A 17,843-nucleotide genomic window follows, 5' to 3' on the forward strand; every position below is an offset into this window, starting at 1 on the left:
TTATTCTTCTCCTTAAGACTTGGTTTAAAATAAAAAAAAAGACTTGGTTTTGGCTTCTTCTCATCTACAGGGTAAAGTCTGGTTCTTGAGGACATCTGGCTTGCCAGGATTTTACCTTTACCTTTCTCTCAGCCTCATCTCCTGCCTTGCCCTGCCTCTCCCTTTACATTCCAACATAACCAAAATGCTTGTAGCCCCCATGCATAAGAAATATGTATGTCTTGCTCATCTTTTCCCCCTGTGTTTGAAATGTTCAGATTAGCCCCTAATTGGTAACTACTCTTACCAACCTCATTTACTACCATTCATCATGTAAAGTCCAGCTGAAATAGTGATATTTATGAAATTTTAATTTGTGGAAAAGGAAATACAAATATGCAAAAAGTATGATTATTTCTTAAAAGAGCAAAGATTTACACAACTTAAATTATCCAGCCAAAGGGTTAGATAAGTCACAATGTACCTGACAGACTTATGTAATATTAAAGTGATATAAAAGATAATGTGACATGAAGTATTTTTGAGACATTTAATGAAAAGTAGCCAATTATGAAATAGTATATGCAAATACATTCTAATTTTTATAAATCTAATTCTTTGTAAATGTGTGGATAAAAGACTAGAAGGATAATTATAATCTATTATAGGTTATAAGTGATTTTCATATCTTTTAATTAAGTTTTCTGTGATAAAGGTATTTTACTAATATAAGAAGAAAAAAGTACATTTTAAAGAAAAGTACCAATTCCAGGCATTCCCTCTTCCTGAATGAAAACTTGCCCTAACATCTACTTCCTGTCTGGGTCAGGTACCCAGACAGGAAGTCTCTATGTTCTTATAGTACCTCATGCATAAATTTATTATTGCCTTATTACATTATATTCTGATTATATATTTGTGTCATCATCACTCATGAGACTCGGAGCTCTTTGAGATGGGGAAGTATATGTCTCTGCACAGTTATGCTTGGATATAATAACCATTCAATATATACCAACCATACCAGTATATCTGTTCAGTATATATGTTTGAATAAAAAATTACATTAGAAGGTACTGTAGTAATACTGTTTGTATTTATCAAAGTCTTAAAAGATCAAAAAGCTATGCTATTATATTTTTTCCCACCTGGATGGCTATATTTTTTTATTTAAATTCAATTAATTTATTGTAATTCAATTAACATGTAATGTATTATTGGTTTCAGAGGTAGAGGTCAGTGACTCATCAGTCTTATATAACACCCAGTGTTCATTACGTCATGTGCCCTCCTTAATGTCCATCACTCAGTTACTCCATCCCTTCATCCCCCTCCCCTCCAGGAACCCTCAGTTTGTTTCCTATGATTAAGAGTCTCTTATGGTTTGTCTCCCTCTCTGATTGTCTTGTTTTATTTTTTTTCTCTCTTCCCCTATGATCCTGTTTTGTTTATTAAATTCCACTTATGAGTGAGATCATATGATAATTGTCTTTCTCTGATGACTCATTTCACTTAAGTTATGCTATTGTATTAATAAAGCATTTACCAGAGCATTAGAAAAAGGCTTTAGTTTTGTTATATCTGATATACGTTTGGCATATTCCATGCCAAGAGTGGTCCAGTTCTTCTTGACAGTCATTATGCTGAAAGCACCACCATTCTCAAGGTGGCAATGAGAGCAACTATAGGCATGAAGTCCCTGCCCACATAACCATCCTGATGGGGCTATATTTGGCCAATGCTAACTGTATTCACTGAGGCAAATATCACAAAGGCATATTAAGGGAAGTTTGGGCATTTAAAGGTATACCCAGAATCTTATGCTGTAATGTTACCCTTTGACCACAGATAGGTAATTATTGCTTTGACTCAGTGTGTAATTTTCCAATTTTTGAATTATTAATTTGGATTTATTTTTCCTCTCTATGACTCTGAGTTTCAATTTCATGGAACAAATGATAAAAACTGTCAGTGGGCTTTTTGACAAAGCTATAAAATGCCAAAATATGTTATGATTTAAAAATATATAATATTTACGTGTTTAAGAAAACTTCTGTCTGAATTCTATTCTTTATTTCCTCATTGCTAAGACACAATAGTGTTTTCTTCCTCATATTTTAATATTTTGGAGAACAGATTACATCTTTAATCAATATATAATGATGTATCAGATTGTTTTATAATCAATAGTGTCCTAGAATTGAAAACACAGCAAATATTATATTTGTGGATTTTATTATTATTAGTTTAGTGATTACTACTGATTAAATGACTTAACAACTCAATGTTGAAATTAAATCTATTCTAAAAGAATATTTATTTGGTAAATAGGTACATTTTAAAATAAGAAAACTTAATTATCACTGATGGTCTTTGTTGCTTTTTATATGCATTTTAGAGCTATACAAAATATAATTGCACAGAAGTGCTTTGGCCTTTTGGATATGCTCATGAATTAGCCAACATTTGTCTCACTGCAGATCACGAATGTTCACAGCAGCCGGGCTCTTGATGTTCAGTTCCTGGACTCTGGCACCGTGACATCTGTGAAAGTGTCTGAACTCAGGGAAATTCCCCCTCGGTTTCTACAAGAAATAATTGTGATACCACCTCAGGTATTATATGTTACAAGCCTGGGAGATTTGCTGGAAGAGATTTGGATGTATTTATAATCATATTGTGAGATGCCCTCTCAGTTTTGATCTTGACAATGAGCAAAGTCCGAGTTTGTAACAAAATTGGAAATGGTCCAAATGTGGTTTGTTCACTGGTTTTCAGATGTAAAGTTTGGCTAACTTAAGAAGATCAGTCAAACTTACAGAAATTGTTTGATAAATGTTTGTTTTCGAGTATGTCGCATCATTAGGCTATGTTGTCCAGTTAGGGATTCCATTTTAATAATTAGACGCCAGTGCTCACTTCTACACGGTTTCAAGATCTTATAAGTAATACTTACTTCCTGTCCTGTGTTCTTAGATTAATTAAATGGCCATTATCTTAAGAAATCTGTTTATATTCAACCATTTTCTTTCTATTTATTTATCATTCATTCATTCATTCATTCATGATAGACATAGAGAGAGAGAGAGGCAGAGACACAGGCAGAGGGAGAAGCAGGCTCCATGCAGGGAGCTGGACGTGGGACTTGATCCCAAGTCTCTAGGATCAGGCCCTGGGCTGAAGGCGGCGCTAAACCGCTGAGCCACCCGGGCTGCCCATATATTCAACCATTTTCTTACATGAATTTTTCTCCATAGATTTGAGTAAAAAGATTAATTTCTGCCTAACCTGTCTCTATTAATAAAAATTCAGATAATATTTTGCATTATTTTGAATTAAAATTATTTAGAACTATTTCCTACCTTTAGGAGAAATAGAAGATTTTATACAGACACTAGTAGTTTTTTAAAATAAAATTAATCAATATTCTGTCATTTCAGTAAGCCACTTATATTTGCCAGAAGATACCTTATGCCATCAAAATTCAGTGAATAAAAAGTGCTTAGCCATAATTAGCATGGTTTTTGTAACTTTTCTCACTCCTGTCACCACTGCCTTTTCTGAAATGACTGTTACAGAAAACTTGTTGAACTTGTGTTCAAGCCAGTTTTCAAAATCACTTTTATTCTTATTGTTGCTCAGCCATAATACTGAAAATTGTTAAATGCCACTTTCACTTGATAACACCTCTGGCCTCTGTTCCCCGTGTTAGAACATTCACCCAGGGCCAGCCTGACCTGGAAAAGGTTCCTCACTAGAAGGGAAAGAATATCCATCCCTCTGCCTCTGACAGTCGGAGTGCCACACAATAGGACTTTCTTTGTGCTATACCATTCAAAGCCATTCCAAATTTTTTTCTATTAATCCTATCTAGATTTGTTATTTTATAGAAATGAAGTTGGGAGAACCTTAAGAGCCAACTGGGCTAAGCTGCTGGCTGACATCTCCGTGAGAGAGGTCTAAGTCAGAATAGGACACTGATGGTCTGTCTGCCAAAGCTGACCCATAAATACTGGGTTTGGGCTCTTGGCTGTTACAATGTTTTAAATTGTGAATTGGTCATCAAGATTTTTCATCAGAAAATTTCATACAAAAATCCTGACAAAACTAGAAACTCCGACTATATTGAACACTCTCCTTTATGGGACAGGGCTCTGTGGGAGCTTGGGAAGTGGCATTCCGCTTTGCAGGGCCCCTGCTCTCCAGTGTGCTGCCCCCATCTGGCCCATCTGGCAAGGAGGGATCCTTGCCCCCTGGCCTCTGCAGGCCCCCTGGCCTCTGAAGAGTGTGCTCTCTCTGCTCTAAGGGACCTCCTCCCCACCAAGAAAGAGGGCACATCCAGGGGGCACAGGGAGAGTCTTGGAGCCCTTGAAGAAGAATGAAGAAAGAAGGAATCCGGGAATCCTGGAAGTAGGTTTCTTCCCCTTCACAAGATTGCCTCAGACAATTCAAGGCTTCCATGAGACAGGAGAGCATCCTTAAGGTCACCTTTTATTCCCTGCTGCACCCATTCTCCAGAAGTTTGTGCAGTGATGGTGGGTGGTAAAAGGCATTAGGGAAAATGAAGCATTTAGGTATCTATGAATTTCACTTTTTCTTGCCCTCCTTAACTCTATTCACAACCTCCTTCCAAAGGTGACCACAAATGCCTGGCACCCACAGGTACTCAGGAACTGCTGAATGAAGTATATTGGCCTCTGAAAAGATTTTTGCACCCAGAGTCATTTCATCCAAATGACACTTCATTTTTTTAGTTGCACTTAGAGGGAAGACCTAAATATAAATCCCAAACCTGTCTTTACAACTCTGTGATCCGATGCAAGTTAGTCTCTCTAATTCCATTTCACCATCTGCAAAGTGGGGCTACAACATTGGCCCATCATGCAGAAGTATCATAGGATAAGTATGTGTGTGAATGAAGTGCCTGGTGTAAGCTAGGAGTAGAGACAACAGAGGTAAAATAAACAGAGCCAGGAACATAGCAGATGCTCCAACCTAAGAGCTCCTCAGTCTTCATTAGTAGCTATTGCTGTTACTTGCTTTCTATCTTAGCAACATCTGACTTATAGGAAAATAACATTGACATTACTTATCAGTACCTATTTTAAGATGGTGTGTTTGTTTTTCCATCATGTTTTCTTTCCAGGCTATAAAGTGCTGTTTAGCAGATCTTCCACAGTCTATTGGCATGTGGACACCAGATGCTGTGCTTTGGTTGAGAGATTCTGTTCTGAATTGCTCTGACTGTAGCATTAAGGTTAGTTACCTTGATACATTTGGAAAGGGAACTGTCAGCCAAAAGGGCTCATTTGTTTTTCTGTAAAAGAATTTTATCTTACCGTGAAACTGATACTTTCAGATCTGACACACTTTTATAGTTAAGAGATTAGTCACATGTGTGATAAACTATTTCATGGTTTGATTTTTATTTAAGAATGTATCCTGTATCTCCAATATTATTTTTAAACCCTTTATGTAATTTTCACACTATTAATAAGGTAGCAGAGTTCTCTGTTCCTGTTTTGCTCCATGATAAAGAATCAAGTTCCCAGCTGAGGGAACTTGATAAATGTTTCTAAAGACCATTTAAATAGGTCTTCTATTTCTTTTTTTTTTTTTTCCTAAAGTAAGATGGCTTATAAGCAAATCATTTTCTGCCCCTGAAGGTTTACTTAAACTGCTTTATTTCATGAGCTCCAATTTCTTTTTCATTTTTGCACCTTTGTATCAAAAACATTGCTCTTATTTCCAAGAATAGAAATGTAAGATAGTTCTCTGTTTTAATGAAAACAGTGTTATTTTTATATAAACATTTAACAGTGAAATGCCCTTGAGAAACATGTTCATGAAAATCTCCAAATTATTCTAGCTCACGTGGATTTTTTTGTGTTTATACAGTTACACACTTACTTACCATTTTATATTCTTTAATTGCCACACGATAAGGAATATTGTGTTTCTTAACTATGGTTTAAGCTCTTAAAGCCAGAGTATAGGGTACTCAATAAAAATATTTTGTAATGATTGATTTTTGAAATGGCACTTCTGTATCATAAATATCAAAATAAATTAGCAGTCATTCATTCATAGCACTTTGAAGTGCTAATTAATTTAAATAGATTCATCCTGCTAGGAAAATTATTTTTAAGTAAATTACTACAGATGAATTACCTCGTCTCCCTGTCTCAGACCTCTGTTCCTGCCTTTCGTTGTCTGCCCTATTTGGTAAGAGATTGATGTGGCTGGAAGCATCTCATTTTTGTCATTCCGAGGGTAAATCAGAGGAGCTGGTAAGAATTACCAGGCACCCAACCCTTTGGGACACACAGCTCTACAATCCCAGTTGTCAGTCCGCGTTGTTCCTGTAAGACACTCACCCCTCTGGCAGAGAGAAGTAGCCAGCTGCTAGGAAAAGTAGCCAGCTGCTAGGTCTCTTGGGTAAAGGGGCAAAGCTGTAATTTTGGCCTATTGAGTGTAGCTTTTTTCCTCTTTTTCTCCTTAGGTTCCCTCCCTCATGTAACTGGGGAGGGGCAATAAAGGGTGAGGGCAGGTATTAAGACCAAACAAGGCATTTGGACCAGAGGTCTCCAAGGGTATGGTGAATGTCAAAGCTTTATCCTTTGCTTCCCAGTCTGAGGATACACCAACCTAGGTGGAATGCGCATGGAACCTCTTGCCATTCTTATGATGATTTGTTATTGTTGAAGCTGGGAGATGAGCACATGAGGGTTTGTCATACTGTTCTCTTTACTTTGAGCATTTTTAAATTTCATTAACCAAAAAAGTGTTTAATCATGATACATAGACTCCATCTCAGTGAAATGACCTCTAGTGGGTTACAAGGTCCTCAGTTTTTAGATGTTAATAAAGTTTTCATTTCCATAAGCCAGCTGCTGGCATCTAGATTGTTTGGACTTAAAAACCTGTTCACTACTACAGCTGTGATAGATAATTTATCTTACCTTAAATAAAATGAATTTTAGCAAGTTGGGGTTTCTTGCAAAATACTATGTTTTAAATATCTGAAGTTGATATTATAACTGCCTCTTGGAATTCAGTGTGAACTTGGATTTGTTGAAATATCTCATGTGTTTTCCAAAGGTTACGAAAGTGGACGAAACTAGAGGGATCGCACATATTTATTTATTTACCCCTAAGAACTTCCCCGATCCTCACCGTAGTATCAATCGCCAGATTACAAATGCAGACTTGTGGAAGCATCAGAAGGATGTGTTTTTGAGTGCCATATCCAGTGGAACTAGCTCTCCTAACAGCAAAAGTGGTAGCACCCCGGTTCCCGGCAGCACTGGAGACAATTTCAGAAAGAGCCTCACAGATGCCATCAAGAAGTCCGTGGTGGACCACACCAGCTCTCTCTCTGTGGAGGAACTGCCACCTCCTGTCCACTTGTCGAAGCCAGGGGAACACATGGATGTGTACGTGCCTGTGGCCTGTCACCCGGGCTACTTTGTCATCCAGCCATGGCAAGAGATACATAAGCTGGAAGTTCTGATGGAAGAGATGATTCTGTATTACAGTGTGTCTGAGGAGCGCCATGTAGCAGTGGAAAAAGACCAAGTGTATGCTGCAAAAGTGGAAAATAAGTAGGTCCTTGGACAAAGCATTTTATTCTACTAAGAAAAATATGTAGAGTGATACCAAGAGTCCTTAATCCCTGCAGGGAGACTTTGAACTACACAAATGGAAATTTTGAATGTGAAATGAGACTAATGATCATGCCATTTTTTGATATTTGAAATGATGTCATTTATCTAAAAATCTAGTGACCATATATTAAATTCCTGTTAAAATGTTAATTATATCTAAAATGAAGGTTTAAATGTTTTTTCTACATTCCTATTAGACAAAATATTGTTTATTTAGAAATAATGTTTTTTATTGAATGACTTATTTTTTTGTTTTGTTTGAATGACTTTTAAATTTTAAAAACAAAGTACTTATTGTAGAAAATTTAGAAAATACAAAAAAGTATACAAAAATCAGCCAATGAGGCATAACCTTTGTTAAACTACTTATGTATTTCTTCTAGTTCTTTTCTATACATATTCATACAATTGGTATATTATTATTATATATAATTCCACACCTATTTATTTTGCTTAATCCTGTGAACATTTTTCCATGCGATAAAATTTCTTTGTAAACATTTTTAATGGCTGAATAATAGTCCATCATAAAGAGGAATCATAATTTACTTACCATTCTCTTACATAGGGTTTTTTTCTCCCAGATTTTTCATTGTTCTAAATAACAATGAACATAAATCTTCGTTCACATTTCAGATTATTTATTTATGATATAGACTCCTAGAAGAGATATGACTTGTTTAAAGATGACAAAATTCTTGATATATGTTGTCAGCTGCTCCCAGAGAGCTTGCGCCACCTTTTACAAGGTGCAACAGTACCTACCTAGTTCACTTCTCCGGCCTTCAGACAGTGAGAACCACAATTTCTCATTTGTGAAGTCCCGTTTTCTCACACTTCATATTTGAATCCACATCCTCCTTTCCTAAAGCCCTCCAATGTGTTCTGGCTCCAACCCAGTGAAGCCCAAGCACTGCACTCTATGCACTATAAGGTCACATAAGCCCTAGAGAGGAACATTTTGCCCCCATCCCATCTCCTTTGCCAGCATTTTTTAGGGTAACTGACCAAGCATACTTGATGATGTCACACACAAAGAACTGTTCCCCCATAACACACACACACACACACACACACACACGCCCACACCCACACAAACCAGAACTCAGTTTGAAACTTCAAACTGCTTATTTTATTTTTTATAAAATGCTTTTGTTCATTCCTAAGACATCAAGCATAGGCATTTGTAAAAATTTCATTATTTTCATGAGAGAGAAAAAAGCCTAATTTTTCACTCTTAAGAGAGAAAAAGTATCCTAGCTCTCATTTTCAGAACCATTCAGAATATAGGTCACAAGCTTTTCATCTTCCCCAAAAAAAACATTTTCACCATGTCATGTTTAAACTGTAAGTATACATGGCTTTAATTCCACACAGGAACATCACTTGTGTAAATTTGCCTACATCAGAACTCTTCACAGAATAATTTAATCACAGTTAAAATGAAACTAATGTTAACTGTTATCTGAAGGACAGATTAATGGTGATTAGCAGTGAGGAGGTCCTACTTGGGGGCCAGGGTCATGTGGGGCAGGAGAACTGCTAATAAACAGAGACTTACAGTATGGCGCTTCAGACTCAGCCCCCTCCCCGCATGGGTCCAACAGTCCTACTCCCGGACTTTAACCAGCTAATTTGTCTCTAGATCATCAAAGATGTCTTATAGATGAGAACAGATTATCTGATATTTTCTTAAACTTCATGAACAAATCAGTGTAAAGTGTTTATTTTTTTTTTTATTTTTTTATTTTTTAGTGTAAAGTGTTTAGAGTTTCTATCTTGCCTATACGCCAGAACTACTTACTAAGCCCTGTCCCCAACTGTGGTAAACTAAGGCTTAGGGATTTCAGATACACCGTTGATTGCTTGGTTTCCAAATCCATCGTGGCTAAGAATAGCCTAGAAAACCTCTTAAAATTCTCCTTCCTCTCCCCAGACATCCTGAATCAGAATCGGGGAGGGGGTTGGAGGACAGGAGGGGTGGGGCAGATAGAACCCCAGAATCAGTGTTTTTAACAGCCTCTCCAGATGATTCACAGGAGGCCTTGTACTGAAATTGGTAATCTAGTCCAAACAGAGGCCTTTAATTAAGCTATCAGCATTGAAAATTAAAAGCTGCAGAGAAGCACAACACATAAGTCTTCTGCTAGCTCTCCTTGCTGCTCTGTACTGCTTATTTATATGCTAAAAGCGCAGACCACCAGCATGTGCCCTGTACAATTTAAAGATGATACTACAGGTAGAAACCAAATATTTTTATCTCCTTTCACACTTACACAAATGTAGCAACCTACACCACTTCCACATATGAAAATTTCTCTTTAATTTGGTCTGATGTGCTTTTTTTTACACAGCTTATCTTCATTTTAGTAATAATTATAATAATAATGATGCTGGCTACCATTTGCCAAGCACCTATGATGTGCCCAGTCACATGCTAGGCTATAAACATGGTTTCTTCAAGTGAATTAAATTAAATATTGCACATGAGATAACTGAAGCTCAGGAAGGTTAAATAGGATCCCAAGGTAACACAGCTGGAAGATGGCCCTGGGGGAAATCCAGCCCAATTCTGTTGGTCTCCAAAGTTCATATGCTTATTATGATACCTTTCTATGTCCCTGTTGTCTCTGTGACTAATGGGTTATTGCTTGCTGCACTGTACACTTATCTGAAGGTTTCTGGAATTTTCTCCCAAAGCCCCCAATCACTAGTGCCCAAAATTGGCCTCTTTGTAGCTTTCTTACTAGAGTTCACCCTATAGCAGCTCTGGGGGTTTTCTGGACCCATTTTCCACCAGCTTGTGCTAGAGAATCCATCCAGTCTGGGCAGCCCCAACCCAATAGCAGGCCCTTCCCTGCTATTGCCTAGGCTTGAGGCTTATAGCTAATGAACCTGTTTCAGAGGGTGGCTGGGTTGGCCATCCAGGGCAGGGCAGGAGTGGAGGCTGCCTCCATAGACGCTTATCTTTTTAGATGTTATAAACAATCTTCCTTTCCTTGGTGTAATAAAACTCTTCAATCATGTAATCAAGACTACAGGACTTTAAGATGGTCCTTCATATTTTAACTTTGAAGTCTAAGCTTTTCTAATTGTAATGATGATAAATATAGGCCCAGAGGAGAAAAGTACATTAATGTGAATTTCTTTCTGATGCCTTGACCTCCAGATCTGAAACCACTTTCTTCTTCCCCCATACTCTCCAATCCTTTCCAGGTTCTTTATTCTAGGCAGTGGGTTGGACTTTGTGTTTTGTTTTGTTTTTCAGTGTCCTCCCTTGGCATGACTAAAATGGTCACATTCGCATTCAAAACGTTTTGTAATCTCTTCCCACATTCTCTCCCCAGTCTTATTTCCTCTTCCATTCTTTCACACATTCAGCCTTCTAGCTCTACTGTGGTGTTTGCTCCACTGCCAATTGCCACGGCCTATGGAATCTTCTGTGCTTTTTCTTCCCATGCATGTCTTCAGCCTGGCCTGGTTCTGACTGCCTCCCTCTGCCCATCTTCCACACATATCTCTTGTCCTAGACCTGTGGCCACCTCTGTCTCCCTATCAGAGTGAAGGGATCTCCTTGCCTTGTCCCTATTGGCCTTCATCTGTTTGATTCTGCTTTAGTGGCGATTGCTGCTTATTGTGTTTGGGCTCCTGCACTAGCTCCACAAGGCCTATAAACAGGGATTGAATGAACAGATGCCATCAAGTGAGCAGGTGGCAAAGCAGAGAATAAGTAACCTTTGTAGTAAGTAACCTTTGGAGTAAGAAGGAACAGTCTCTTTTAAAGCCTTGATGACAGTACAGACTCATATTTCAATAAAAGTCATTTACATTAATTTTTCTTTACTTCATACATTGTTCCCACAAAGCACATGTTGACTTTGTGTCTTTTTCTTTCTTTTTTAATCCAACGCACATCTAGGTGGCACAGGGTGCTTTTAAAAGGAATTCTGACCAACGGGTTGGTGTCTGTGTATGAGCTGGACTACGGCAAGCATGAACTGGTCAACATAAGAAAGGTGCAGCCTCTGGCGGCTGTGTTCCGGAAGCTGCCCTTTCAAGCAGTCACAGCTCAACTTGCAGGTAATTTCTTCAGGATTCGAACTCATGCCATCACACAGTGTCTAGTGTCATTTTGTCCTGGGTACTTAGGGGAACACACACAGTCACTCTCCCTTTCCCCCTTCCCAACTTGTGTGCATTCACACGCACGTTGTCTCTCTCCCAAATATATAAATCTTTAAAAAAGTTAAAAAAAAATCTGAGGATGTAAGTTGGTAGGTGTCTGGGGTACTTATTAAAAATATTGTCCAGTTAGATTTTTGTGGCAGCAGTACAAGTGCCAGCGGCTCCTCTGTGTGCATTCCATTGATAGGTAACATGCATAGTTAGGTGTAGCTTCATCCAGAGGTTCACCAGCATTAGTAGAGAGTGTGGAGCTCAAAAGTATGAGAGATGAAGACCTTCAGCCATCTGGGGCTCTCTGTGTCCCACTGTAATGTGATATGGGGGGTTGTGACCACATGGTGCCACCCTGATTTCCTTACCCTGGGTCATTCCATACATTTAGCACCATAGCAGAAGTGATTTGATCTCAGAAATGAAAGATAATTATGTATATAGATTTTTTCTTTTGACTGGCTTTTATTGGTGATGTCTATCTACATCTATACACAGTGTTATTTTGAAGTATTTTTCAGGATTGTTTTTGTGTGTGTGTGTCTCCTGCTAGATTTCAGAGGAAACTCCCATGGTAGTTAGATATGAACCAAAAAATGGCATTTTGCAGATGAGCGTGGTTACCACTGGTCTGCTTTTTTTTTTTTTTTTTTTTTTTTAAGATTTAACATTTATTAATGAGAGACACACACACAGAGGGAGAAACACAGGTGAAGGGAGAAGCAAGCTCCATGCAGGAAGCCCTATGTAGGACTTAATCCTAGGACCCTGGGATCACAACCTGAGCCAAAGGCAGATACTCAACTTCTGAGCCACCCAGGCGTCCCCACTGGTCTGCTTTGAACTTAGACCTCTGAAGAGTTTCTTCAGATTTAATGATCATGTTTTTGTTTTTTGGGTTTTTTTTTGTTTTGTTTTGTTTTGTTTTGACTTTTGAATGTTCAGGTTTTGCTAACAACACGTTGTTAAGCATGATAATTAAACTGTCCAGAGGGGGAGTGCCTGTGAGGAACGAGTGCATGGCACCATCATCCCTGTCACCAGCACCATGGCTAACAGTCACTGGTACTTATTATGTGCAAAGGTCTCTACCAGCCACTCCATCTTGTTGACTTCTCCCCAACACGAGGAGGGTTAGGTACTGTTACTATTGCTATTAACCAGGTCGTGAAACAACAGCTTGGAGGATACTCTAGGCTTCTCTTATTCTCAAAGAACATAACCTACTCACTGTATAGAGAGCGGGTCTGTTAAATTATGTGTGAAATTCCTAGACCTTCATCACTATGGGACATCATTTATAGTTTCTGTAATCTAGTATATGTGGACTTAATTCATGTTAATTTACTAAGATTTTTTGAAAAACACCTATTCTTATCTCAATTTTGTTTTATTTTTTGTATATTTTTTATTGGAGTTCGATTTGCCAACATATAGTGTAACACCCAGTGCTCATCCCGTCAAGTGCCCCCCTCAGTACCTGTCACCCAGTCAATTTTGTTTTAAAACCTAATTTAGAATTCTAACTTAGAATTCTCTAACTTGAGCCCTCAAGCTTAAGATTTAGAAATGCATGAGTTTTACAATGAATCTGGTCCAACGAGTTTATTTTATGATAAGTAAACTGAGGCCTGAGAGGCCATTTGATTTGCCCAAGATCATACCAGTTGATAGAGGAAGAGCCGAGAATGGTCACTGGATCTCCAGACTTTCAATCCAGGGCTCTTGCCATGGTATTGTATATAGTTTTGAAAAATTAAAAAATTTTTTGAAAAATTAGTCTACTCTAGGTGTATGAATTCTCTTCCTCCTCCTCCTCCTCTTTCACTAAGTTATCTGGTTCATCAAGAAAAAAGTCTGTCAATAAGAAACGTATCAATGATATTGATATTTTGAGTACAGTTGACAACAGTGTTACCGATTTTATTGATCTTTTCTTCGCCTTGGTTATCCCCATTATCAGTTTAAGTGTACATATACTTTATATAGGGAAGTGGGCAGTAGTTATAACTTCATTTTATAACACAGCCATCAATTTTAATGAAACTTGTGTCTGTAGGTAAAGGTTTACAGAAGTAACCCCATTCAGAATAGGAAAACTGTTTTAAAATTGTTGAGCAACTATCTTTTTATTTTGTTTTGTTTTGTTTTGTTTTAATTAGACAAGTTCTAACCTGGTATGTTTCAGCTACTTTGGAATTGACTGAACAATTTTCCATTATTACGGATCAAAGAAAGGCTCATCTGACCCCTCACTGATCCTTGTACTCCCTGTCTTTCTCCTAGGGGTGAAGTGCAACCAGTGGTCTGAGGAGGCTTCGATGGTATTTCGAAATCATGTGGAGAAGAAACCTCTGGTGGCGTTGGTGCAGACAGTTATAGAAAATGCTAACCCTTGGGACCGGAAAGTCGTAGTCTATTTAGTGGACACATCGTTGCCAGACACAGATATCTGGATTCATGATTTTATGTCAGAGTATCTGGTAGAGCTTTCAAAAGTTAATTAATCACTGCTTCTGAGATGTTGACAACTAATTCAGATTTTTTAGCAATAACAAAATGTAGTAGGCTTTAAAAAAAGAAACCTTATCTCTGCTACAGGGCTCTGACTGCTGTGGGGATTGAAAAGAATACGCTTCTGTTTGATGAAAGATATTTAACAAGTTTTGTTTTAACAGAGTTGACTTTTCAAAGAAAATTTCACTTGAATTATTACTATAATATTAGAATAAAAATGTTTATCAAATAAAAACTGGCTGCCTTATAATTTCTAGGCTTTATAATGTTAAGGTGAAGGATTCCCCTTTCTATTCAAGTCTTCTCTGTGGTGCTGGGTTCCTTACAGTTCAGATTGTGAGAACTTCATGACTTAACTCTGGTGTAGTGGTGTGTCCCAAAGCAAGGGGTCACCAAACCGTGTGAGGACTCCCTTGAGTCTTTAGCACATTAGCATTGCTAGTGGTGCTGTAGAAAAGCAGCCCAGGTGAACCTCAAAGCATGCCTCTCACCCCAAATCTTGAGTGGCAACTCATTGCCCAGAGAGTCCACACCTTCCACAGTAAACCTTATTATCCACTGCTCCCTAACCAGCCACACTGGACCTTTATCTAGCTCCTGAACCCCATGCATGTGCACCTAAGACTATTCTACAGCACCAAACCATGCTTATTCTGTTTCTTCAGCCTGCTGCTCATTCTCCCACCCCTCATTCTTGTTTGCCAGTATCCTCCCTGACTTCCCAGGCTGACCATGAAGCCTTCCCTGGTATCCCTCCTACTCTATTACGTTTTGGGTATTTCTCTCTTGGTACTCAGACCTTCACTGAGCCTTATAGTATATAACTAGTTGTCTGTGCACCCATCACCCCAACTAGATTGTGAGCTCCTTGAAGGAGGGATGGGTCTTAGTCATCTCTCTGATGGTGCACTGGTAAATGTTTGACAGTTGGTTCTGGTGAATGTGGGCAGGGAGTAAGCCTTGATTCACAGTATCTGATGATTCCCAGTATCTGATGATTCCCATGTTGTAAATACTCCCACCATTGTTGAGTTCCCACTAACAATGTGACATCACAATGTAGAGCTGGGAAAAGACATACCCAAGCAGCTCTTATGAGCCTGTACAATGGACTCTGGAACACACCACTTTCTGCGTCTTCCACAACCGACAGGATAATTTTTTTAACACATCAGGCACCCATTATGTGCTTGCTAATTGATAGGCAGGGTGGACTGACGGGATAGGTTGGAGGCCTTCCTTAGCAGTGGTCGAAAAAATGAGCAGGGCCCTGGACTGAGAGGGGATCAATGGGAATGAAGAAAAAAAATTAAAGACCTTTTGACATTTTCAATTAGAATTACTAGTACTGACATTTTAGAAGAAGGAAGTGTCGAAAAGTGAAGCAAAGTCTTAATGTCTGAGAGGCTAGGTTGATGACCCTCACTCCATTTGGGAAACTGAAAATTTAGACTTTAAAAATACTGAGTTTATTGGAACGATACAGAGAAGATTAGCATGGCCCCTGCGCAAGGATGACACGCAAATTCGTGAAGCGTTCCATATTTTTGAAAAAAAAAAAAAATAAAATAAAAATAAAAATAAAAATACTGAGTTTAAGCAAATAGATCTCTACGAGAATATGCATAAACTATTAGAAATGTGGAGTCTTCTCAGGGGAGAGACCAGGTGGGATATAAAAATTCTTAGTCACTTGCTTATTTTTATTTGAGAAAATCTAGGAAAAGTGAGAGCAGAAAGAAAGACCAGATGTTTGAAGTTTTTCATGTAATACATGTTGAAGTTATCTTTCTAGCTTCTTAAAATTTATACTTAATATTTATATCATCAAAATGATTCAAAATTCAGGAATGCTTATGGCATTGCATTATTTATGACAAATAATCATTTAGGATAAAATCAAAATAACTTGACATATAAATATTTAAGTAAAATAAAGTAGTGTGAATGTATTTTATAATAGTTTCTTTCCCTAACAAAAAAACAACAAAAATGCTCAAGTTGCCTACAGCTAAAGAAGAGGTGGTTTCTATTTCACTGACTTTAGAAAATGCTTCTATTGCTTTTTAAAATAAAGCAAGTGTGTTGTTGATGTAAGTGAAAAATTAATCTGGTACTAAGACAATTTGACAGACAATGAAACTTCCCTCATACCATATTCAAAATTGATTCCAGGGATCCCTGGGTGGTGCAGCGGTTTGGCGCCTGCCTTTGGCTCAGGGCGCGATCCTGGAGACCCGGGATCGAATCCCACGTCAGGCTCCCGGTGCATGGAGCCTGCTTCTCTCTCTGCCTGTGTCTCTGCCTGCCTCTCTCTCTCTCTCTCTCTCTCTCTCTGAGTGTGACTATCGTAAATAAATAAATTTAAAAAAAAATTGATTCCAGGTGGATTTAGAGCCTAAACATGAGAGTCTATCGAGGGAAGATAACATAAGAAAGTACCTTGATAATCCAGGAGTAGGAAAGACGTCCTAAACATCTTTAGACGTTAGAACAAAGTGCTAACAATAAAGGCAAATGTGGATATACTAAACTATGTTAAAATGAAGAATACCTGTTTGCCCAAAGGCATTATTATGATGGTGTGAAGGTAAAGCACACAGTGGAGGAATATTTGTAGGTAGAACATATTCAGTGAACAAAAGACTATCCAGAAACAAAATGGCAGCCAATTTGAACAAACACTTCACAAAAAAGAAAATCCAACTGGCTGATAAACATGAAAAGGTGCTCAACCCATTAGGACAAGGGAAATAAAAATTCAAATTTCGGTAAGCAATCACAACTCCTCCCAGAACTGGTCAAGGCTTCAACTTTTGTTGATTTCAATTATTGAAGAATATGTGTACTTGTGCTGGAGGATATTAGTAAAGAAGTTTCACAGCAGCGCTATTGGCTGTAGCTAAAACCTAGAAACAAATGTCCATTAATAGTAAAGTGCATTAAAAAAAAAACTGTGGTATATTCATGCAGTGGAAAACTCCACAGCCATGAAAGTAAACTACAGCCACATGAAACCATACGGATTAATCTCAGACTGCAGAGTTGCAAATGGAGACAAATCATGGAAGAAAGGAGTCAAGGAAGTGATTACTGCAGGAGACAAGGAAGCCATAGAGGGAGCTGTGACCCAGAATCACAGGGGGTTGGTTTCAGGGCTGCTGGCAATGTTGTTTCTTGACGGAATGGTGGTTGCAACAGGTGTTCATGTGATAAAAATTCTTGAACCTGCACACTTAGGATGTGTATGTACTTCTCTTAAATGTTTGATTCCACAATAAAATGGTTTTAAAACAATCTGAAATAAAAACAATCTGAAATAAATCATTGCTTTATTTAAAAATGTGTGGTACATATCCCCTTGAAAAGAGCATTCTTTTACAGCTGTGCGGGTTTTTAATGTAGGGATACATTTTCATGGAAAACAAGATTTACAAAAACTAAAAAGGAATGTTTCTCATTAGTAATCCATACACCAGGACTTTTTTTAATTTAAAAAAAATG

The 17,843-nt window shown here is 38.0% G+C and overlaps 1 protein-coding gene and 1 non-coding gene across 7 annotated transcripts in view; both read left to right on the forward strand.

The window, feature by feature from the left end:
- The window catches only part of TDRD7 (tudor domain containing 7), a 72,732-nt gene extending 58,158 nt beyond the window's left edge, over positions 1-14,574 (forward strand). For all 6 annotated transcript variants that reach the window (XM_077912617.1, XM_077912621.1, XM_077912620.1 and 3 more), the window contains 5 exons: positions 2,460-2,594; positions 5,126-5,236; positions 7,081-7,583; positions 11,566-11,726; positions 14,109-14,574. In XM_077912617.1, the coding sequence (XP_077768743.1) occupies positions 2,460-2,594; positions 5,126-5,236; positions 7,081-7,583; positions 11,566-11,726; positions 14,109-14,329 (1,131 nt within the window). In that variant the 3' untranslated portion in view covers positions 14,330-14,574. The remainder of the gene's footprint in view (positions 1-2,459; positions 2,595-5,125; positions 5,237-7,080; positions 7,584-11,565; positions 11,727-14,108) is intronic.
- A 1,210-nt stretch (positions 14,575-15,784) lies between these two features.
- On the forward strand, positions 15,785-15,888 carry LOC144322889 (U6 spliceosomal RNA). Its single transcript, XR_013388487.1, has one exon. It is a non-coding gene; the product is annotated as a U6 spliceosomal RNA (small nuclear RNA).
- The last annotated feature ends 1,955 nt before the right edge of the window (positions 15,889-17,843 follow it).

This window comes from Canis aureus, chromosome 10 (assembly GCF_053574225.1).
Source record: "Canis aureus isolate CA01 chromosome 10, VMU_Caureus_v.1.0, whole genome shotgun sequence".
NCBI lineage: Eukaryota > Metazoa > Chordata > Mammalia > Carnivora > Canidae > Canis > Canis aureus.